We start from the raw sequence: 22,085 nt of genomic DNA, 5'->3' as shown, positions 1-22,085 counted from the left end.
GGGCTTCTGGGCGTGTGGGCGCCGGTCCTGCGGGACGGGTGAGGTTGAGGAGGATCTGGGTCAGCCCTGTGCTCACCTGTCCGCCCGTTGGCCATGCGGGGAACCACTGGCCCGTCCTCCCAGGAGCCCTGCACCGGGGCAGCCTCGGCTGTCTGGCCCTAGCGGGAAGGTGTGCGGGCCGCGGCCCCCGCCCTCTCTTCGGGCTGGCGGGCCTGGGTAGGCTTGGGATGGCGTGTGCGCCCCTGCAGTGGCAGGAAGTGGCTGTCCGGGGTGGAAGACGCCCGCCGGCAGGTTCCTCTGGGCCAGGATGCTGGCCTTCGCTGTAGAGGCCGGCCAGCAGCCGCCGCTGGTCTGGCCCGGTTCCCCGTCTGTCCTCATCTTGGTGGCCTGCTTAGTTGTACGGAGTTTTGTGGAACGATCCCGGTTTCCTCGTGCTCAGATGGGGCCGAGGGTGTGGGGATGTGCCCGTGGAGAGCACGGAACCCACCCCGCGGGGCCAGGCCGCGTGTGCTGAGTTGTGGACGTGTGTTCAGACCCTGAGGGGCTAATGCTTGTTTGTGGAGAGACCGCAAGGCTGCCCCCATCAGTCCGTCCCATCTGCTGACTTGTGCACCCACCCACCAGTGGTCACGGCCACCCGTTTTCAGGGCGTTTTCCTGTCCGCTTCCCTCCACATCTATTACTTGGTGGCCGTGTATCATGGGAGCCCAGCCCTGGGGTGGGGGTGGGTAGGGCAGGGATACGGAGCCCGCCCTCCCCACGGCCACACCATGCACACAGGTCAGCGTCGGGCGGGGCTTCCCCGGCAGGTCGGCGTCCTCTCCCGGGTCCCTTGACCTCTGTGAACCAGACTGTGATCTGGGATGGCGTCCCTGGTCCTGACAGCCTGGCAGGCACGTGATGTCACGTACCTGGGTCCCTGCTGACCGCTGTCTCTCTCCGCCACTTGTCACGTGAGAATCTGTTACAGAAGGGACTTCCTTCCTCTCGGCTGCACTCGCGCACAGTGGGTCACGGGGCGGGCGGCCCCAGGGCCTCAGGGCGCAGCCTGTCCTCCAGGGGAAGGGCTGCGTGTCGTCTGGGTCGAAACCACCAAGTTCTGTGGAGCTTGGGAACGGCCAAAGGTGTGTGCAGACGTCGGGGTGAGGTGTCGTGGGCAGAGGACGACGTGCACGCAAGTTCCGGAATTGCCCCCCCCAACCCCGCGGCCAGGGCTACACGGCAGGCGGCGTCCCGTGGGGGATCCCCCGTCCCAACTGAGCCCGGGAAAGCAGCCGCCCCGGGTGGGGGGTCTCGCACGTGCTAGGAGCCCGAGGGAGCCCGCCTGGCCCTGTGCCCGGAGCACGGCTGTGGGTCTCCCCGTGCCCGTGTTCCTCCCCGCACGGCTAGACGCGTGCTGGAATCCGCGCTCCGCCCCCGCTCGGTGGCCCCTCCTTTCCTGGATTCGGACCCTGACTCGGGCTTCTGTGTGGCTCCCGTCGGGGGGGCATGAAATGGGGCTCTGAGCCGTGCCCTTCGGCCTCTGGCCTGTGGGGGGGGGGCCCTCCACACGGAGCAGCTGACCCCCGGCCCCAAAGAGGGCAAGGTCTCGGACGGAGGCCCCGGGTGCTCAGTCAGCGCGTGGGCGGCCGTGACGCTGCCGCGAGGGTTTGTCTCGGACCCCACCCCGCCAGGCTCTGGTTCTGGAGGCTCCCGGATCAGGCGACGTGGGCACGCGGGCCGAGAGGCGCACGCCGGCTGCCCCCCCACGCACCCGTGCCCTCTGTTTCACACCTGCAGGGCGGAAGGCTTGTGTATGCGGGCTCCAGCTCGGGGGTGGTGCAGGCCCCCGTGGCCTTCTGCGGGAAGCACGGCACCTGTGAGGACTGCGTGCTCGCCCGCGACCCCTACTGCGCCTGGAGCCGGGTGGCCGCGGCCTGTGTGGCCCTGCCCCCGCACCAGACGGACGGCCCCAGCAGGTACCGAGGGCGGGGGACCCGCACCGCGCACACCCGTCAGGGGGAGGGGGCGCGTGCCTGACCCGGGCCCGGTTATCTTGCAGGACTCTGATTCAGGAGATGAGTGGAGACGCGTCCGCCTGCCCGGGTAAGTCGGCCGTCCTCGCCGAGCTCCCTCGGGGGGCGGCCGGTCCTCGTACCCATCTCACGGTGCTTCGGTGTCATGGCGTTGCGTCCATCCGGGTTCTCTTTCTCTGCTCCGAACAGAGGTCAGGTATCCGTGAGGATACGGAGGCCGACCCCCCGTGATCCCGTTTTATCGCAGAAAAGGGCGTCTGAGGTCGTGGGGTGTGTGTGTTTGTTCCACAAAAAGCACTCGGCGTCCACCCTGGGACACCCGCCCTTGAGATGCTCCTCTCTTTGCTGAGCTCGGGGCTGGTTAAACAGACCCTGAGGGTCCCACGGTGGGCGGGCGGCGCGGCGGGAGGGGCGTCCTCACCCCTTCGTCCCCTCCCAGGCAGCCGTGCCCTGGGCTCTCGCGCTCCCATCCCTGACCCGACAGCTGTCGCCAGCTGGGGCAACTTCGGGGTGGGCCCCTCGCGCCCAGAGAGGCCGCGAGCCGGGAGCCACGAGCAGAAGCACGTGGTGCGTGGCTCCCGTGTTGCCGCTCGGCCCCCGGAGAACCGGGACGCCAGACGGGGTCCCTGCCGCTCGACTGTCTCCGACTGTCTTGTCTCCGACTTCCTTGTCCTGCTGGGCCGCCATCCGGGGCTCATCTTTGCTTTTCTGTCACGCATGTCTTTATCTCTTTAGTTGTTCTGGAAGATTCCGTGTGGCTCCAGTGGGTGGAACTCTCGTGTCCTCTTGTGTGTGTTGACCTATTTTTAGAAGGAGCTGAGTAGCGAGCCGCGTTGTTGATGCTGTGCACGTTTATTTTGATGTTCCAGATAAAAGTAAAGAAAGTTTCCGGCAGCATTTTTTCAAGCACGGCGGCACAGCGGAACTCAAATGCTCCCAAAAGTCCAACCTGGCCCGGGTGGTGTGGAAGTTCCGGGACGGCGTGCTCGACGCCGACGGCCCCAAGTACAGCCTGGTGGGCAGGAAGCACCTGCTCATCTTCAACCTGTCGGAGGGGGACAGCGGCGTGTACCAGTGCCTGTCGGAGGAGCGGGTCCGCAACGGGACGGTCCAGCGGGTGCTGGCCAAGCACGTGCTGGAGGTGAAGACGGCCCCGAGGGCCACAGAGGCCCCCACCTCGCCGGGCGCCCGGACGGAAGGCGGGAGGACCACCGCCCGGGCGGTGACGGAGCCCGCCCGCGGCCCCCCCCCGCAGACCTCCGCCGCGCGGGTCCCCGTGCCCGGGGCCGTCGCCCCGCCTCCCAGCCCCGCGCCCACGGGCACGTCCTGCGAACCGAAGATCGTCATCAACACGGTCCCCCAGGTGCATTCGGAGAAGACGATGTATCTGCAGTCCAGCGACAACCGTCTGCTCATGTTCCTCTTCCTCCTCTTCTTCTTGCTGTGCCTCTGCCTCGTGTCCTACAACTGCTACAAGGGCTACCTGCCCGGGCAGTGCCTGAAGTTCCGCTCCGCCGTGCTGCTGGGGAAGAAGCAGCCCGTGGCGGACTTCTCCGAGTTCGAGCAGAGCGCCAAGGAGACGCTGGTGGAGCCGGGCAGCTTCTCCCAGCAGAACGGGGGGCAGCCGCGGCCGGCCCTGGACACAGGCTACGAGACGGAGCAGGACACCATGGCCAGCAGGGTGCCCACCGACAGGGAGGACTCGCAGAGGCTGGACGACCTCCCGGCCAGGGACGGGCCCTTCGACGTCAAGTGTGAGCTGAAGTACGCCGACTCGGACGCGGACGGGGACTGAGTCGCCGCCGGGAGCCCGCGTCAGCACGCCTGTCCTGTGTCTTGTCTCTTGCGTCGAGCTTGTGATTTGGTCTTCGTCCTTTCGGAAAACGGCGAGCATCGCACCCCGGTCCCCCGCCGGGCCGCGGCGTGAGACGCCCCCGTGGGCGGCGCGTGGGGCCGGGCTGTCCCCGGCCCGCGGACGCTCGCTCGCGCCTGGAGCGTCCCCTCCTCAGAGCAGCCACTGAAAGATCCTTGAATTCCAGATTGGAAATGACGTTTTTGTTTATCAGATTGGTAACTTATCGCCTGTTGTCCAGATTGGCACGAACCTTTGCTTCCCAGGAATTATTTTTTATGGTTTTGCTTTTCTCGTGTTAGGTCGTTTCTGTTTTAAATCACAGAAGCAGACGTTCCAATATCGCGAAGATGTGCATCTTCCAGGTTTTGTTGTACGTTAGGGGAAAGATACAGCTTACGTTGCTTACGATTCTCAGGGATAAACTTACTTTGGGTAAATGTGTTCTCTACCTTTTAGACACGTAGACGAAACCATCTCTTGAGCACACGTTTTTTTTTTTTAATTTTATTCCTTGAGGGAAGCATCCTTTTCAGAGAGATTTTCTTTCTGTGGTTTTTTTCTTCCCCCCTCTTGTTTTAACTCTTTCAAAGAACAGAAGATGGTGGAAGGCTGGCCCGTGAACCAGGCGGGGCCTTGAGCGCGGGTCGGCGGAGCCGGCTGGCCCCGAGCGGAGGGAGCGTGCGTTTGGCCATCGGATGCCCACGGCCACGGCTTGAAACCTCCCGTGCAGATGGACGGACGGACGTTCACCGGGCATCCGCAGTCACGTCTGGCTTCTGTCTCCCGTCCACCGCCCACCCGGACGACCCGCTCGGCCGAACCGAGCTGTCCACGCCTTCCGGCAAGCGGGACCGCGGTGGCCGGACTGGCCTGTGTCCCCACGAGGCCTGGCGGCTCGTGACCCCACGCCCCACGGCCCCGCGTGGCCCGGCGCTATCCTCGAAGGTGCGAGTGGGCGAGACGGTTCAATCTCCACCTGTTGCTTCCCGTGCGCCGAGAAGGCCCTCTTTCCCGTGGCGAGGAGCAGTGACCTCTGGATCTGTGTGCCTGCGTGGACAGTGTTGTCTTAAGCATGATAGGACTCGACCGTTGTGGTGTACACATTTGTGTTTTATAAGATTTCCTTTGTTTTTATTTTTCTACTTTGAATTGTATACATTTGAAAAGTAACCGAATAAACGAGCAGCTTATATCCTCGGCGCGGGCACGTGGTTCGCTGCGGCAGGGATGGTGTGCTGACCGGCGGGTGGCTCTCGGGGCGGCCTCGGTCCCCTTTCTTTTCCTGTCTCTGCTTCCCTTCTCTGGCGTGCAGGCCCCGAGCCTCGGGACGTCTGCCTCAGCGGCCTCTCTCTTTTCTGTCCTCTGTCTCGCAGCCTCGTCTCTGCCCTTCCCTCCTCCGGGGTCCTCCTCCCTGTCCTGTCGGGGCCCCGGCTCATCTTCCTCTCCCCGAAGCCCCTGGCCGGCCTCGGCCTCGAGGCCTGACCGCAGCCCGCGGGTCGCCTTGCTGCCGCCCTTCCTGAGCGACCAGGCCCAGCACGTGCACGCCCTGGGGACCTTCCACCTCTTCTGCCAGGCCACAGGTGAGCAGGGCACCTGTCGGGGCGGCGGGTGGGGGGCAGGGCCCCTGACAGAACACCCTTCCTGCGGCTTCTCCCACGAGGAGCCAGATGTTCACCGTCGCAGGCCCGGCAGCCCACGGTCGGTCGGTCTGTCGCGGATCTCGGCCTCCATGGCCCCAGGACCCCACGGTGGGCCGGGCTTGGCCCCGAGACCTCGGTTTGCCAGTCGCCCATGTGTAGGGCTCCTCGAGCGTCTGCCGACAACTCGGGGGTCCGCCTATGTGTCATTTGGAGGTTGCAAACGTCGCTCCGGAGCCTCCAGAAGGGGCGTCCCCATGGCTCGCGTGGCGATGCTGACGTGCACGGCGGGCTGGGAGGGACCCGGAGGCGTCTCCGCTGTGCCGCGGCCGTGACGCTGGTCAGCAGCTGCAGGGAGAAAACGGGCGGTGTGTGGTTGCCCCGAGGGGACGAGTAGGGCCGCTGAGAGAAAAAGAGCAGACTTGTTTCTTTTTGAGACTTTCGGCAGCGAGAAGCCGCTCCGGGTAGGAGCCGGTCCCACGAACTCCCGCGTGCCGGGGGGAGCGCGGGGGAAGTTGCCCGTTAGGTGGGGCGCTGTGGAGACAGACCTTCAGGGCGGGTCCATGTGGCCCCGGGTCGCCAGACCCGGGCCGGGGCCCAGCCTGTGCTGGGTCCCCCACAGGGCTGTTGGGTCTGCCGATTTCCCGTGGGGCCTCCCAGGGGATGGATGCAGGGGCCGCCGTCCTCCACGGGCACACTCGGGGGCCTCCCCGTCGCTGGGAGAGCAGGGGTCGCACGACCAGGTGAGGGGCCCAGAGCCAAACGCTTTGAAACGTGGCTTCTCTAGGAGGTGCCCGTTAGCGGGCGCGGGCGCACTCGTGAGCCGTCCTTGTGACTCGGGGGCTGAGAGCGGTGTCTGGGCCAGAGCGGGGACCACGGGGACCCCGTGCAGGGCCGTGGTTACGGGGCTGGCGGCAGCCGGGGAGCAGAGGGGCGCGGTTCCCAGGCAGCCAGGGCAGGGGGCACCCCTGGCCGTGGGGCGGGTCACCTGGAGCCACTCCACCCTCCCTGCCCTTCTGCTGCTGAAGTCTGAGAGCCGGAGGGGCATTTCTTCCTCCCGACTTCCCGAGGATGGGGCCCACAGTTGGCAGCTCACAGCCCGAGGGGATGAGAGAGGTGGGCAGCGTGGGGTGAGAGGGCAGTGACGGGGTGGACTGAGCGGAGGGACCGCAGCCCCTGCCCCCTCCCCCCACGTCCCCGTGCTCCTTGCTTTCTCTCCCACCTGGACCTCCCGTTCCACGAGGCTCCCCCTGAGGCTGTGAGGCAGCCTGGGAAGGACCGGCTATTCCCAGGGGTCCCGATGTGTCCTGTCCCACCCAGAGGGAGGGCCGTGCGTCCTCGTGAGGCCTGCTAGGCAGCGGTGACAGAGGCGGGTGCTAGAGACCCTGCAGTGGCCACCCCAGCCTCCCGAGCGCTCGCTTCTTTCTGCTTGGCCCAACAAGCTCACTGGCATTGGGTCCCCCGGTGACATGTGCACATCCAGACACCTGTTCCCCTAAACCCAGCCCACAGGACAGCGCTAGCTGGTTGTGCGAGCGGCTGTCCAAGCACGTGGTTTCCAAAATGACGGCGTCTCTGGCCCTCTCTTCCCTCGGGTCAAGGAAGGTGCCGGAACTCGGGACCAAGTTCCAGGCCGCTCTGGCTGAAGGCACCTCCCTCTCAAGGGTACCATCCAGGCGGTCCCCAAGTGGTCTGCAAGCGGTCTCCCTCCCGCCTGGGGGTCACTGGTGTCACAGTGGCAGGGGCTGCGGCCCGAGCAATGCCAGGTGGACTGTTGGGACGGGCACGGCCTCAGAGCCGTGACTCAGCGGGCTTCTCTGCTCACCGTGTCCCCGGTCCTCTCTGGACTGTCCCAGCAGAGCGCGTGTGTGCGTGCGCGCCTGCCGCGGCGGGCTGCGGGCTGTGCTTTGTGGCCACGTCTCTGTTCGTAGGGCCCCGGCCTGAGCGTGGGGAGGAGCAACCCGGGGTCCGGAGCGGGTCTCCCAGCCGCCCGCTCCCTCGGGGGAGCCGTGCGCGCGCGTCGGGAGGTGGCAAAACACGGGCAAGGGGAGGAGGGGGTCTCGAGCCGCAGAGACTCGGGCAGGCTTGTGGTCGTGTTTGGCGTTCCAGAAGTCACCAATGCATGTTCCTCGTGGCGGAATTAGTTCAGATAAGCACAGAAGTCACCCGCACTGCAGGCGAGCAGGCTTAGCGGCACTCGGAGACACGGGTGTAAATCGCGTCTGAGCACGGAGCCCGTGACTCTTCCACAAGCGGAATCTGTCGTGTCTGCCCCGCGGGCCCTGCTGCATCCCTGACGTGACCAAGCTTCTAAGTCAGACGTGTGTCTCTTTTAAAGCTGAGGACGATCCCCTGTACTTCAGGGGACGCATGGCTGTTCGGGGTTTTGGTGGCTTTTTGTTTTAACTACGGTGGTAGAAACGAGGGCCCTTTCAGGCCCTGGGGGCTGCAGAGGTAGCAGAGGGTGCCCGGCCCAAATCCCTGATCTCCCACGGCGGCCGTGGGTGCTAGTGTTTTGGGGCGCGGCTGGGCCCTGGGGGTAGCTGACGTGAGCCGGTCATCTTCCAGAAGGGTCAGAAGCCCGTCCGTGGGTGGGCGAGGCAGATCTGTGACCTTGCCGGGGTCTCCGTCCTCAGCATGGAGGGCGTGGTTTTGCTAGAAGCTGTGTGTCTCCCGTCGTGACACAGCCGTCCTCGTGTGTGGGACGGCCACCGTGGCTGGCACCGAAGAGGCTGGGCGCCTGGGCTGCTGACCCCTGCCCCCGACAGGTTTGTCTGTAAAGCGCCTTTTGCCACATGCAGTCCCAGAGGTCAGGACCTGGATATTCTGGGGGTCACTCTTCAGCTGGCCCCAGGGTGTGGATAGCTTGTGACAGCGAAGCATGGGGCACTCTGAGGAAAAAGGTGGGACTCTGACAGAACTGCGGTGCCGGAGGCCCAGGAAGCCCCCCCCCCCCACTCCCACGTTTGGATCCTGATTTCTGTGCAGGTGTGGACCCGGCCCGCAAGACAGCGCCCGCAGAGGGTCCCCTCCAGTGGGAAGTAGCGTGCGTGGGGACACATGCGTGGGGACAGCTGGAGGAAGGATCACCCCTGGGGCCCCTACCGGGGATGTGGCCCAAGGACAGGGGCTGCACCCATCCCACACACCCCCTCAACTTGGGGCTCTCCCAGCCCCGAGGGGCTCTGGTTTTGTCACGGAGCAGGGTCAGCTCTGCGCTGGCGGCCCCCTCAGCTGGCGTGGGGCGGGCTGGGGGCAGGGTGGAGCCAGCGGCCCCGCCGTGTCCCTCATCCCTCGTGGCTGCAGACCCGGGGGCAGAGGGATCGCCCTGCCCGGGGGCATGTGCTGGCCCTGCTGCCTGGTTGTAACTGTCGCTTTCCCTCCTTGCCCTCGTCTGCGTTCAGGAGCTGGATAGCTTTAAAAAACAGTAAGTGCCACGTAAGTACTCTTGAACATTTTTAGTGCTTTACTGTGCTGAACGCACGCTGAAAGGGTATTACCAATGCTGAGTTTAAGGGTTTCAGGATACAAGGGCACGTGGTGTTTCCCCTACGGGCCATTCTCCAAGGCACCTTGGGTCATCTGGGGATTTTGCTCCTGAAGGGTCCTGGCCATATGGCTTGGGGTGACAATTCGGCCCTGGCTCAAGCCACCCCAGCTCTTTGTCCTAAGGATGCAGGAGAACCTTCCAGAAGCTCCTGTGACCCATGCTGGTGGCTCCAGTCCTAGGCGGGTCTCCGTGACGGTCACCATTGGACAGTGGGGATGAGGGGGAGTCCAGGCCTCTCTGGAACCAACTTCGGTGTCTACTCACAGAAAACTTCACGTTCTCGATCACAGTGCCTCATGAGAACCCCTCTTTTAAACTTGACCCCACCGAGGGGCTGTCCAGGAACGTGGTGGCGGGCGGTAGGCCCAGTAGTGAAGGAGGCTGTGTGTGCCAACTGATGGGCAGGTGCATGCAGACACGTGTGTGTATGTAAGTCTGTGCACGCACCTGTAAGTGCCCTCAGGTGTGTGTGCATGTGTGTGATACACAACATGAACTATTCACAGGTAGAGGGCAGAACACTTGGGGAAAAACAAATGGTGCAGATGGAAGAAAAACCCAGAAATCCTGCCCAAGACACAGTCCACGGGGGCCTGTCCACGAGGCCAGGGGGCCAGTGCACTGCTGCGTGAGACCCTTTTGAACGCCTTCTGGAATTTGTTTTAGAGCCTGCGGCACATTCTTTCCAACAGCGTGTTTTACGTCGGCTGTAAAGATGCGTCCTACCGCATCCGGAAGCTCCAGGAAGTGGTTTAAGCACCTCAAATTCTCTGAGGGCAGCACCACCAGCACGACGGCCACGTAGGCCTTCTTGGCGGGCCCCCGCGGGAACGTGCACGCGCTCCTGCATGCACAGCCATACACAAGTAGGCTCCCGCACACAGACTCCCCCCACTCCCCTGCACACGGGCTCCTGTGCACACGCTCCCGCGTGCACACCCATACACGCAAGGACTCCCACACACACACAGGCACACCCCCCCGACACTCCCCTGCACGTGCACTCCCGTGCACACGTGCTCCACACCCAGTGCTATTGCTTCGCGTACTGGGTTTTAGCCCTTGGCCCCACGGATTTCTCCTTGTTCCACATACAGACCTAGTCCTTCCTCTGCTGACCGTCCTCCACGACACTGCAGTTCAGGTCATCCCTGGGTGGTTGGCAACCTCATACAATATATATATATATATATATTTTTTTTTTAAAGTTTATTTTTGAGACAGAGATTGAGAGTGTGTGTGTGCATGAGCAGGGGAGGAGCAGAGGGAATCCCAAGCAGATTCCACACTGTCAGCACAGAGCCCAATGTGGGACTCGATCCCACAAACTGTGGGATCGTGACCTGAGCTGAAATTGAGTTGATGGTGAACTGAGCTACCAGGTGCCCCAGAATCTTGATTTTAGAAACAGGGCTCTCAGGGAGATCATGGTTAGGAGGGGCTGGCTTTGGTCTAGGTTGGCTCAGCCCACCCCCTGGTGCCGTGCCGCCTGGCACAGGCAGAGAGGAGGGGGCAGTGGGGACGGAGGGGTCTTCGGCCCTTTTAAGTGCCCTGCCCCCAACTTAGGTTCTGGGGAGGCAGGGGCGGCCCCCACGGAAGCAGAGGTTCTGGTCACAGATGGGAGCAGGGCCGGGAAGTGGAGTTCCCAGGCACAGACCCTCCGTGCAGAATGGACGCCTGGCCCAGGGCACGGTCACCGGGCACCCCATGGGGGAGGTGCCCCCTGACGGCCTCAGCATGTGCTGCACGGCACTGAGTTTTGGTTTGAAAGAACATCTGAGGTGAAGGAGCAGGGAGCCCGGGGAAGGGCAGTGAGGGCCCGCCTCTTCTCCCGGGGTCATGGGGGCACACGCCTCCTCCGGGGACACAAGGACTGGCATGAAAGCTGTCCTGCCCCTCACCGTGGGTCCAGCTGGGACAACAGAGGCCCCTGGCGTGGGTGGCTCCACACCGCCTGTCCCCACCCCGGTTCCCATGGGTTCCCGGTGGGAGTCCGGGGGCCACCGGGTAGAGATGGTGTGTGTGTCCCCAGGGCCCGCAGACGTCCACTTTGTCTGGGAGAAGAACGGCCGAGAACTGGAGATGTGCGTCCCCATGCAGACCCACGCGCTGCCTGACGGCAGGGCCCACGTGCTCAGCTGGCTGCGAGACGCCATCCGAGAAAGCGCCGAGTACCGCTGCTCTGTCCTGTCCTCTGCGGGAAACGGGACCTCCAAAGTGCGGGTGACTGTCGTGAGACACGGTGAGTGGCCCGCCCCCGCCCCTACCGCGCTCCCAGCTCCAACGGCGGGCGTGCTGGTGCCCTGGCGGCCGGCAAGAGGGAGGAGCGTGTGGCCCGTGCCCGGCCAGCCTCCCCAGCACTGGCGGTGCTTCCGCACCCACCTCCTGCCACCCGTTCACTCCTTGGCGCGTCTGGGACGCTGGTCCTGAGAGCCCGTGTCTCCCTTCTCTGTCCCCAAGTCCCCTCCTCTGCCACGTGGAGGCCTGCCTCACGTCACGTCCGCATGCTTTGCGCATGGCCGCCCAGGCCTGCTGGGGGTTTCCCGCCCGGCTGGCTCGGGGGCCGCTGGAAGCCTGCTCTTCCTCGGGGACGTGTGGACACTTGTTTCCTCCGCTCCACTCTACTTCCTGTGCTCTTTCTGGACCCGTTTTCCGAGCTGTTGGCCGCCTGTGAGGCAGCGCATGTGCAAAGGGCCCGGCCCCCGACCCGAGCATCTGGCCTCCCCGTTGCTGGCCTGGGGTCCCGCTTTCTCAGGTCTGCTCAGTTTCCACGGGTGCCTCTGCTTTTCAGATTCCAGGTTTTTGGGGTTTCCTCTTCTGTCCGCTTGTGAGAGTTTACGTTTAGGGCCGTGCTGAAAAGGTCCCTGTCCTTCCAGTACAGGACTGGGGAGAGAAAGAAGTAATTGCAAAGCTCTCCCGGCGGGAATCCCTGTTCTTCCCCTTTCTGGAAAGCGTCCTGCCTGCCTGCGTCAGGTAAACCGAATCTTCACGTAAACACAGGGGCAGCACTGTCCGCAAAGAGCTGAGCGGAAACACAGAAACCACCATGCTCACCTGTCACCCCGGCTGCCTGGGAGGCAGGCTCTGGTCCTCGGTTCACAGACGGTGACCCGACCTTGATCTCGGGTGGCGGGCTAGGACGTGAGCACAGTCGGGACATCTCGGGACGTGCCTGCCTGCCCACCCAGCCTGTCGTGTCTACTAACGGGGGTGCCAGGGCAGGGGTGTTAGGAACACAGGGACTCTCTCGGGACGGGAGTCCCTGCAGGGTCCCTTGGGGTTAAGGACCCCTGAAGGTACCTCTGGAGCCCGGGCCCCGGCCCAGTCCTGCTCAAGGAGTAAGTTCCGCTTTACGTCTCATGGGCTCAGGTCCCTGGCACTCACTTCTGAAACGAGCAACACGGGCCACGGGCAGAGCAGGGACATGGTGCGTTTCTGTTTCCAAACAACCCCAGCTGTCTGGCCTGTGCCACCCTCACGGCCCCACAGATCAAGCTCCCGCGGCCTCCTGGGGGAGGTCCCTGCATCACCCCAAAACGTGGAGGGAGAGCGCCTTTCCTGCCTGGACAGGACTCACGCAGGATGAGGACGGGGCCGGCGTGACCCTGGGGCTGGTGGCCTGGGGAAGGGCAGGAGGGGGCTGCTGACCGTGGAAGTCCCCACAGCCAGGAGGCAAGGCCAGAGGAGTGAGCGCCTCACCCGCTACCGAACCAGAGACCCGGCTCTCAGAATGGCCTCGGCGGCCTGCACGCACCCACCGTGCCTCAAAGGCCGGCAAGGCTGACAGCCGGCGCCCCACTTGTCTTGCAGAGGCGACCCACCAGGAGCAGTGGACCAGAGAGCTGGCCGCCTGGAAGGCTGTGGCTGGGGAGCACGACCGCATGATGCACAGCTGGAGGAAGGCGTGGGTGTGTGGCCGGGCCCAGGGTGGGCAGGGGCTGGCGGGGTGGGTCCTGCTGGGACCCCACGTGTGTGCTCTTGGCCCACAGTCACTCTGCTTTCTGTAACCTGCAGCCTCTGGGCTCCAGGCAGATCCCTGGGAAGGGTCAGCATGGCGGGGGGGGGGGGGGGGGGGGGGGAACAGATGCAGGGGAGGGCCCGCTGGCTGCAGCCCCTCTTGGTGGGGGGACTGCTGTCCCAGCAGTGAGGAGATAGGACAGGTGTCCCCAGCTCCCGGGTCGCTAATGCAGCCGGGAGGGCAGCTACAAGGCCAGAGATTTACCGGAGGAGACACCCTGTGGCTCGAACACAGGCCTTCAGACGTGAGCTCTCTCCTTGCTGCCAACACAGGCTGAGCGTTTGTGAGTCCTGCAAACTTAGCCCGCATGGGCCCCCTTCCTTGAAGGCCCTCCTAGACCCAAAGGAGGTACACGTGGGCCGCGACACTTGAGGCCTCCTCCCGTGTCTACGACAGTGGGGGGAGCGGGAAGGGCACGTGTTCTGCCAGGAACTCACAGTTCTACACTGTTCTTTCAGGAAAGCTGTGACAAGGGCGCCCTTTAGGCCCCAGGACATGGTGCTGACTCCCAGCCGAGCCCGCGGCCACTGGAGAGATCCCAGGACAGTGGCTGCCACATTGCCTACTGAGATGTGACCATACCCCAGCTTCTGTGACAGAATCCAGAACCTGTGTTAAAAAGTTAGGTGCTTATGTGGGACAGAAGGGTCTGGCAGAAACAGGAAACCAAGACAGTTCCTGAGCTACAGACAGACCTGGAATAGGTAGACGGTGGTGTGCGTGACGGGTCCTCTTCCAGAAACACTGCTGTTGCGCTCCGTGGCCACTCCGCGTCACCGGGGCGATTTCCTGGTTCAGCACGGGCAGGAGCCCCGCGTTAGCCCGGCTGCTGCTTGCCACCTTCCCGTGGGGCTGCTGAACTGCCACATGGCAGGGACAGGGCGTCCAGGCCAGTGGTAGGCCTCCAACCTCGGGTGACCACGAGGTCCGACCCAGGGACCACAGGGACTGAAGGCCTCGTGGGCTTCCTCCCCGGCTCCCTCATGGTCTCAGGGCGCCGGGCCGCTTTAGAAAGTTCTGCGGGACCCAAGCTTGCAGGAGGCGCAGCAGCCGACAGGTAGGTCCAGGTTCCTCCGGGTGGCGCCACCTGGCGGGTGCGTCCACATGGAGACTAACGCCACACAGCCTGACCTCACGGACACCTCCCGCTTACGGAACGACGGCTTTTAACGGAATGCGCGTACCAGAAAACCAAAGCCTCTGTTCAAAGCAGAGCTGTGGCTCCCCATGACCCAGCACACGGACACCGCCTCCGCTCGCGACCTCAGCCTGCGGCCAGGCCCCTCGTTACGAAGCCACACACGTGTCCCGCCGGCTACGTGCGGGATCCGCCGCGAACGCGACTTCCTGAGGACGGCCGGCTGGGGCCAGATCCGCCCCGCTCACGCCATTACCCGTGGTGACAGCATTTGCCGTGGAAGGCCGCGGGCGCGCAGCGTGGGTTCCCGAGCAGGTGCGGCTCCGGCCGCCCGGGGAGGCCACGAGGGCTCTGAGCCCGGGACCTCCGGGTGCCGCTCGCCGTGTCTGCGAGGCTCGCCCACATGCGCTGTAGCCCGAGCGCTCTCGTGCCCAACAGAAAGCGGGACGTGGTCAGCCCCCGGGGAGGGCTCTGCTGGGAAACGTGGTTAGGAGGCATGTGCTTCTCTGCGCTGGTGAGAAAAATAAAACTAAACGGGACGAGGTGTGTGCGCTTCCTGCGGCACTGTCGGCACCGCACGGGCTGCCGCGTCACCTGTGGCAGGAGCCTCTGCTGGGGAGGTGATGCGACCAGGCCAGCCCCAGCACTGAGTCACACGAGGAGCACCAGACCCCCTCCCCTGAGATCCACGCTCCACGGGACCAGGGCTGGGGCTCTGAACACAGGGCCAGCATCCCCCGCCGAAATTCTTCAGTTTAACCTTCTCCCTATAGGTTACCTCTGGAAACGTCTCTCTCCATAATCTGAGTTCCATACCCATGACAGCAAACTTGGGACATGCTGACCGGGGACAGCAGGAAAAGCCCTGCCCACGCCACTCCTCCTGGCCCCCAAGGGAGAACCCTGGGGACAGGACTGAGGGCCTGGGCGGCCTCACTGCACGTCTCCCCACTTAATTTTAATTAGTTATCTACTTAAACTTTATATATTTTGAGAGAATAAGACTGTGCAGAGGGAGGGGCAGAGAGAGAACATCCCAAGCAGGCTCCGTGCTGTCAGCACAGAGCCCGACACAGGGCTCAATCCCATGAACCAGGAGATGGTGACCTGAGCCCTGAGCCGAAATCAAGAGTGGTCGTTAAGCCGACCAAGCCCCGTTTAAACAGCTCAGGACGCAAACAGAGAAGCAGACACACACTAGGAGCAGCCAGTGTCCAGAAGACAGGACAGCCTGGTGTCTGACACGTCCACACCACAGGCCACGTCTGTCGTCACTCACTCTGGCTCGCCACAAGCCACTCGCCTCTCGGGTACAGCACGTGACGTGACCGATCTCACCTAAAAGTGTTTGCAAAGCCAACGCGAGTCGTTGCTGAGCTGAGCACCAGTGAAGCCCCGCCTGTGCCGCCTGCTGTGTGACAGGAGAGGAGCAGGCCGGGCAGGGTCCGGGCACACAAACCCCGCCCCGCTCGGGCCCCTGCCATTCAAGCCACAGCGCCGAGGGGTGCAGGCCAGGCCGCGGGGGCCCCACGAGCCTGAGCCGGCCAGAGGTGCAGGGCTCTCAAATCATCGCTCTTTATTCCAAATAAATACGCCCTCCTACAGGAGAGCACGCGGGCAACATCCTGCTGGCCTCCCAGACAGAAACCACGGTCACAATATGTTCGTTTACGAGAGAAAGAAAGGATTTGTAGATTATCAAAACTGAAATTTAGGAACTTCAATATACATCGCTTCTTTGAAAAATAAAGACAAAAAGGAATAATCCGTATCAAGAGGTCACAGATTAAAGAACCAATTTTCCCTCTGAGGCTCATTTTAGCAAATCCTCCAAGTATCCCCACATCTTCCAGCCAGAAAGCCAGGTCCCCAGCAAGTCCCCTGCCTCAAAAGCGGCCCCGCCCCGCCCGGCTACTGCTTTGCGGCCCTGCTGGGTCGGCGGCCAAGAGCAGTGGCCAAGGGCAGCGGCCCGGCCATGACCCCGCGGCTCCTTCCACAAACGAACGTGGCTCAGCTCTGCCACATCGGAGGCGGTTCCTTCACGGCAAAGAACTCCGAGCAGCACACACGTTCCAGTCCTTTCCAGACTCCGCGTGCTCAGAGACCCAAAGCCACGACTTCGGAATTTTTGGAAAGGTTCCCGCCAGCACACCCGAACGCCCGTCCCCGGGATGCACATCTCGGATTCGCCTCCCAATCGAACAGCCACACAGAATACACGAGGCCAAGAAGAACTGTGAAGAAGGCCCCAGAGTCTTCCACACCCCCCTTCCTCACCCCAAATACACAACACACCCCGAGGAGTCTTCCTATAAGTTCAGGTTCATCATCTGCGAGGTTGAAGCCTCCAGAGAGTCCTCCAGCTCCAGGGCACCCCGACTGTAGGCTTCTAGGTGTTCTCTCCAGATTTCGACTAGAAGGGAGACAGCAGCACAGCTAAGGGACAGGCTCCTCCGGGAGGCGTGCCGCCCGGGGCTCGGTCCCCACTCGGGCCTGGCACGGACTCCCCCAGCCGGCCATCAGCACACAATGGCCTCGGGACAGCGCTGTCCTCACGGCCACACTCCACTCAGGTGCCGTCTGCCCCAAGGTCTGTGTGGGACCAGCTCTCGGGACACCAGGCGGGACCCGAGCCGGCCTTCAGCAGCGGGCCCTGCCGCGGGGTGGCCGTGCTGCTGTCCTGGGCGCTCCGCCCATTCCCACCATTCCCACCTCCCCCCCCCCCCCCCCCCCCCGCCACGTCCCCGCACATCTCCGCCCCCGGCCCCCCCCGCCCCACTCACTGTAGCGCGGCTCATCTCTCCCGGCGGCAGGAGCAGGGGGGCCCTGCGGGGGCGGGCTGCCCGGGGCGGGGGGCCCAGGCTCCCCCGCCAGCTCCAGGCGTGCGTTCTCCAGCATGGTCTTGTACGCCTGCCGGGCGGCCATCGTCAGCTCCACCATCCTGTGGAACTGGTCCTGGGACGGAAGCGAGGGCACAGGTGATGCCCCCTCCCCACGGGGGGGGGGGGGGGGGGACTAAGGGTCTCTGCCAGTTGGGGACGGCGCCCTCCCTGGGGAAGCAGGGGGACGGCTGGCGGGGACGCTGGCCACGTGAGGCGTCTCTGAGCAGCGGCGAGCTCAGAGCCGACTCAGAATCACCGCACGTGCCCTGTGGGCCCCGGGCTCGGGGCTGCCCTGCCGGGGACGCCCGGCTCACCTGGGCCCCGTCGTAGCTGAAGATGCCCACCACGCTGACAGGGACGGCCTTGTTCAAACTGCGCCCCAGAGCCTTGCGGTTGAGAGCGAACACGAAAGGGATGTTCTGCTCGCAGGCATAACCGATGATGGTGTGCAGGGTATCGTCCAGCCCGCCTGGTCAGGGACAACAACCGACGGGAAACGCGTCACATGCAGCGTAGCAGTGACCCTGGTCGCAAAGGGCTTTTTTCTACAGACAGCAACACGGCCGAGCCACTCTCTAGTCAAGCGGGGCCCGTGCCGCACGTCACCCGGACGAGCCGGTCACTGCCAGGGCGTGGCCACCCTCGAGGCAGAGCGCAACTCTCCAAAAGAGGCACTCCCTCAACGTACTAAAACACATCTGCGTCGTCACGCTAACGGACAGCGAAGTCTCAGTCTTCTAGAAGTGTCTCTGGACCCAGTTCCCACATGGGCGGGGGCCACGCCACCAAGCAATTCTGAGACACCACTGGCCGTGCAAGAGTTCCGCCCCTCCCGCCACTCTTGCCTGGAGAGCGTGTCAGACCGCACAGGGTGGGTCTGTCCCAGGAGACCCCCCTCCCCCGGGCCCCAGCTCTGGGGCCCGCACACGTCCCTGCGTTCCCCAAGCTCTGGACCAAGGGGCGACACGCTGCGGGGCCCCACACCCTCTCCTTCCATTCTTCTAAGTTGCTAGAGGCTCACAGCGCTCACCCCAGAAAAGCCTTGCTCACGTTTGCCCAGTTTATTAAAGGACGTGACAAAGATCTCGAGTCGTCAGCGCGGGAAGAGACGCACGGGGAGGCCATGCCCACTCCGGGTGCGCCACTACCCCGGCGTCTCCTGTGCACCGACCGGGAAGCTCCCCTACCCCAGTCCGGGCGGGACTGTGGAGGCTTCCAGACTAGTCATAGGACCCACCAAGTCATGGGCTCCACCCCCAGCCCCTCCCTGGGGCCAGGGGTAGGGGCCGACTGGGACCCAGGTTCCAACCCTCTCATTTCTGGGCTGGCTCTCTTGGCAACCAGCCCCAGCTTGGGCGGGGTCCAAAAATCACCTCATTAACGTAACAAAACACCTTTCTTGTAGTCCTGGGAAACTCCAAGGATGTGGGGAACTGTGAGCCAGAAACCACGGACAAAGGCCAAACAGGAAGGAGAAATCTATTCTGGTCACGTGAACGAGCCAACTGCGCTTAGTGTTCACTCAACACTCACTGTGTCTCAGGCCACTGGTCACCTGTCCCCTGTGTATCAGCTCCCGTGTGCAAGGGACGGGCTGCACCCCACATACAGAGGTCACTGAGGGTCCTACACCAACGGGCGGGCCGCGGGCTCACCACCCACCCTGCCTCCGAGCGAGGCACCAAGGACTCTGTGTGCAGGTGACGCGCCCGCCACCCCAAAACCTTTACTACAAGACAGTTGCACGTGGGTGTCTGTGCACAAGTCACACACACCTAACGAGTCCTCACGAAGGCCAGCAGTGCCAGCAAGGGTGGGTGTGGACAGCCACCAAAGACCACAGCAGGTAGGACCAGGTTTATCAAGATCTACAGAGCAGCTTCAAGGTGCTCCGGGAACAAAGATCACAAAGGGGCCTGTGCTCTGGGACACAGTGGTCCCGGGACCACACACCACTTCCGTGTTCACCTGAAACTTCTGAAATACTCTCACTACAGTTAGGATTTTTTTTTTTTTTTTTTGAGGAAAAATAATACGACAGAAATATGCACGTGAGAAGAAGCCTTTTGAAAAAGGGAACTACCGTCAGGCTAGCCTCACCAGGTAGGAGAGCTTGCTGTAATAACGTGGGTTCCAGAAGCGACCCTACTGTGTGGGACTGAGCGCTGTCGGGGGGAGCACTGTGAAGCAGAGGAAAGAGGACAACTGGGTCGGCCTCTGGAAAGACCCATCTGAAATGAAATATAGTCTACCTAAACACAAAAATGAAAACGTGGAAGAACTAAGAAAAATGATATAAAAAAACCTTTAATAACCTTGGAGTGCTGTGGTTGAGAAATGGCATAAAACCTAGAGCCAATTAAAAAAACAAGAATAAAAAACACCAACATGATAATAACACCTAGGATCCTCGCGTGGCCAAAACGATGTTTTGAAAACAGGCAACTGACAAACCAAGAAAGTACAACTCTTACCCAAGGAGCTTTCCTATTATATAAAAAGGCACACGTCAGTATTAAAAAGATCAACATCCCCAAACACGAGTGGGCAAAGAACATGAGCCAACAGTTCCCAGGAAAGTGCAAAGCTGCCCCCCACCTACACAGAAGGTTCTGGGTGCAGGTGGGTAACCCACACGACCCCCAAATGCACCAGCCCTTTCGTCCTCGAGATGTCCCCACCAGAAAGGACAGCATGCACAGTGCATCCCTGTGCAGCACTAGAGACGTCCAGAAACCACCAGAACATCCCTAAGTCCCGTCCGAGCAACACAAGTGTGTGCAGAGTTACGAGCTGGCTCCCCAGACAGACCATCAAGCTAAAAACCAAGGTGCCAACAGGGCCAGGACCAAATCTCTCTCTCTCTCTTAACACACACACACGCACACGCACACGCACGCGCACGCGCAGACACCATCAAGGACACGTCAAATGTGGGAATGGTGGCTCCTCTGGGGGTCGGGAGGAATCTGGAGCGCTTACTCCTCAAAAGAAAGGAGCGCCAGCACCAGGCTTGCTGCGGGGTCCTGGCCCAGATCCTCTGTGCACAGACAGACCCCCGTGTGGAGCACCTAGTATCTGCCTGGGGAGAAAACGTTGCCCATGTCCCCCAGCACCTGGCCCCTAGTTACGTAGAACTATTTGATTTTCTTCCGAGAGAGAAACTTCTTGAAAGCATACGCCGCAGCGCTGGGAACCGGGTCAATCTGCAACCAGTCTGATTAACATTTAAGCTCCACATCCCTCCATTCTGCCCAGACCCTGGCCCAGATGCATGCGGGGACCAGGGAAGCATGCTCTGGGGGCAGAACCATCCAAGGACTAGCACTTCTGGGCCGACAGGAGGTGAGGGCACAGGAGGGGAGGCGGGCGTGCTCCTTAGCCACAACCACAGCGAGCTATTCCCCACTTACTGCTAGAAACTGCGGGGGCCCCCTCTGGCCCGTGTCCCCCACCCCCAGAGCTGACCACAAATGCCGGGGCCCCCCTCTGGCCTGTGTCCCCCACCCCCAGAGCTGACCACAAATGCCAGGGCCCCTCTGGTCCGTGTCCCCCACCCCCAGGGCTGACCACAAATGCCAGGGCCCCCCTTTGTCCTGTGTCCCCCACCCCCAGAGCTGACCACAAATGCCGGGGCCCCCTCTGGCCTGTGTCCCCCACCCCCAGAGCTGACCACAAATGCCGGGGCCCCCCTCTGGCCTGTGTCCCCCACCCCCAGAGCTGACCACAAATGCCGGGGCCCCCCTCTGGCCTGTGTCCCCCACCCCCAGAGCTGACCACAAATGCCGGGGCCCCCCTCTGGCCTGTGTCCCCCACCCCCAGGGCTGACCACAAATGCCGGGGCCCCCCTCTGGCCTGTGTCCCCCACCCCCAGAACTGACCACAAATGGAGGGCCCCTCTGGTCCATGTCCCTGTCCCCCACACCCGGCGTTGACCACAAATGCTATGTGAGCAGCGACACCATGGCCACTGTCCCTTCAAAGGGCTGCTTCTCAGGGGACCCATGGCCAGAGCCACAACTTGGGTTTCCGGAGGGCTCCCCACACACCGCCGTGAGAGGGGCTATGGGGCGGGCACGAGGGGGCTCATGCTGAACACCACCTCCCTCTGTGAGTCAGGCTGGGCACAGGGTGTCCACAACCAGCCGCCCATAAATCCCCCGGGAGGGACACCCCTGGGTGTGGATGGTGAATGGGCTCCCCGGGTGGACGACACCCCACGCGTGCGTTCCATGTGACTCCCCGGGAGAGACTCTGGGACGGTCCGCTGCTCCCAGTCCTCAGTGTCCGCGAGAGCGGAGAGCACCCCCCCCCAAGGTGTGACCTCCCCGTGCTCAGACGAGACAACCGAGACGAGAAGAACGCTCAGACAGCTGCCACTTAAAACTCAAGTTCAGAATCGGCAGACGAAAGGCCCCTCGGGCAGACGCGGCACTCGCACAGTCCCAGGCCGCCTTACCAAGCCGTCCCTGCAAAACGACCGCAAGCCGCCGGCTCCCTTTTCCTCGGACGCACTGACGAGACGTAGTAAGTTCCTTCGGCCTCAAAGCAAAGAGGCCGCAGCCTCGGCGGGAACACAGAGCGGGGCCCCGGGTGGGCAGGTGGCCCCCTGGAAACGGCCCCCGATCACAGGCGGGGAGAAGCCGCCCCGGCTGCGGCCGCGCAGGGACGACGCGGCCCAGCTCGTTACCTTTCGACTGAATCTTCTCACAGTTGGGGGAGATGATGATGCACTTCAGCTTCCTGAGCTTCAGGTGCTTGAGCACCTCCCTCAGCCCCAGCACCAGCCGGCGCTTGGTCTTGGCCTTGACCGGATCCTTCTGGTACATCCGGTCTTGGAAGCGCACCAGCTCTCTGAGCAGGTCCGTGACGCAGGCGTCCACCTCCTTGCTCAGCATCTGGCTGCAGTAACTGAAAGAAAGGGGCGAGGCAGCTGCGGCAACCGCACAGCCCTCCGGGGGCCAAAGACCCGGGGCTCCCGGCCCACTGG

General features: G+C 63.0%; 2 protein-coding genes across 18 annotated transcripts in view; one reads left to right on the top strand and one right to left on the bottom strand.

Annotated features, from left to right (window-relative positions):
• Nucleotides 1-14,752, top strand: part of SEMA4D (semaphorin 4D) — a 93,367-nt gene extending 78,615 nt beyond the window's left edge. For 7 of the 8 annotated variants that reach the window (XM_023243222.2, XM_023243226.2, XM_023243225.2 and 4 more), the window contains exons 13-15: nucleotides 1,780-1,958; nucleotides 2,042-2,085; nucleotides 2,885-5,067. In XM_023243222.2, the coding sequence (XP_023098990.1) occupies nucleotides 1,780-1,958; nucleotides 2,042-2,085; nucleotides 2,885-3,810 (1,149 nt within the window). In that variant the 3' untranslated portion in view covers nucleotides 3,811-5,067. Of the gene's footprint in view, nucleotides 1-1,779; nucleotides 1,959-2,041; nucleotides 2,086-2,884; nucleotides 5,068-5,243; nucleotides 5,451-11,089; nucleotides 11,300-12,867; nucleotides 12,966-13,533 lie in introns of those variants that run through there. The other variant, XM_045043226.1, reaches the window with a different exon arrangement.
• Nucleotides 14,753-15,764: 1,012 nt separating this feature from the next.
• SECISBP2 (SECIS binding protein 2) overlaps nucleotides 15,765-22,085 on the bottom strand; it is a 40,993-nt gene continuing 34,672 nt past the window's right edge. For all 10 annotated transcript variants that reach the window (XM_023243228.2, XM_023243231.2, XM_045043227.1 and 7 more), the window contains 4 exons: nucleotides 21,786-22,006; nucleotides 17,410-17,564; nucleotides 16,997-17,168; nucleotides 15,765-16,626 (listed from right to left, as the gene is read on the bottom strand). In XM_023243228.2, the coding sequence (XP_023098996.2) occupies nucleotides 16,523-16,626; nucleotides 16,997-17,168; nucleotides 17,410-17,564; nucleotides 21,786-22,006 (652 nt within the window). In that variant the 3' untranslated portion in view covers nucleotides 15,765-16,522. The remainder of the gene's footprint in view (nucleotides 16,627-16,996; nucleotides 17,169-17,409; nucleotides 17,565-21,785; nucleotides 22,007-22,085) is intronic.

Source organism: Felis catus, chromosome D4 (genome assembly GCF_018350175.1).
Source record: "Felis catus isolate Fca126 chromosome D4, F.catus_Fca126_mat1.0, whole genome shotgun sequence".
In the NCBI taxonomy this organism is placed as follows: Eukaryota; Metazoa; Chordata; class Mammalia; order Carnivora; family Felidae; genus Felis; species Felis catus.
The sequence above is the reverse complement of the archived record's forward strand: the minus strand, read 5'-3'. Positions and strand labels throughout refer to the sequence as shown.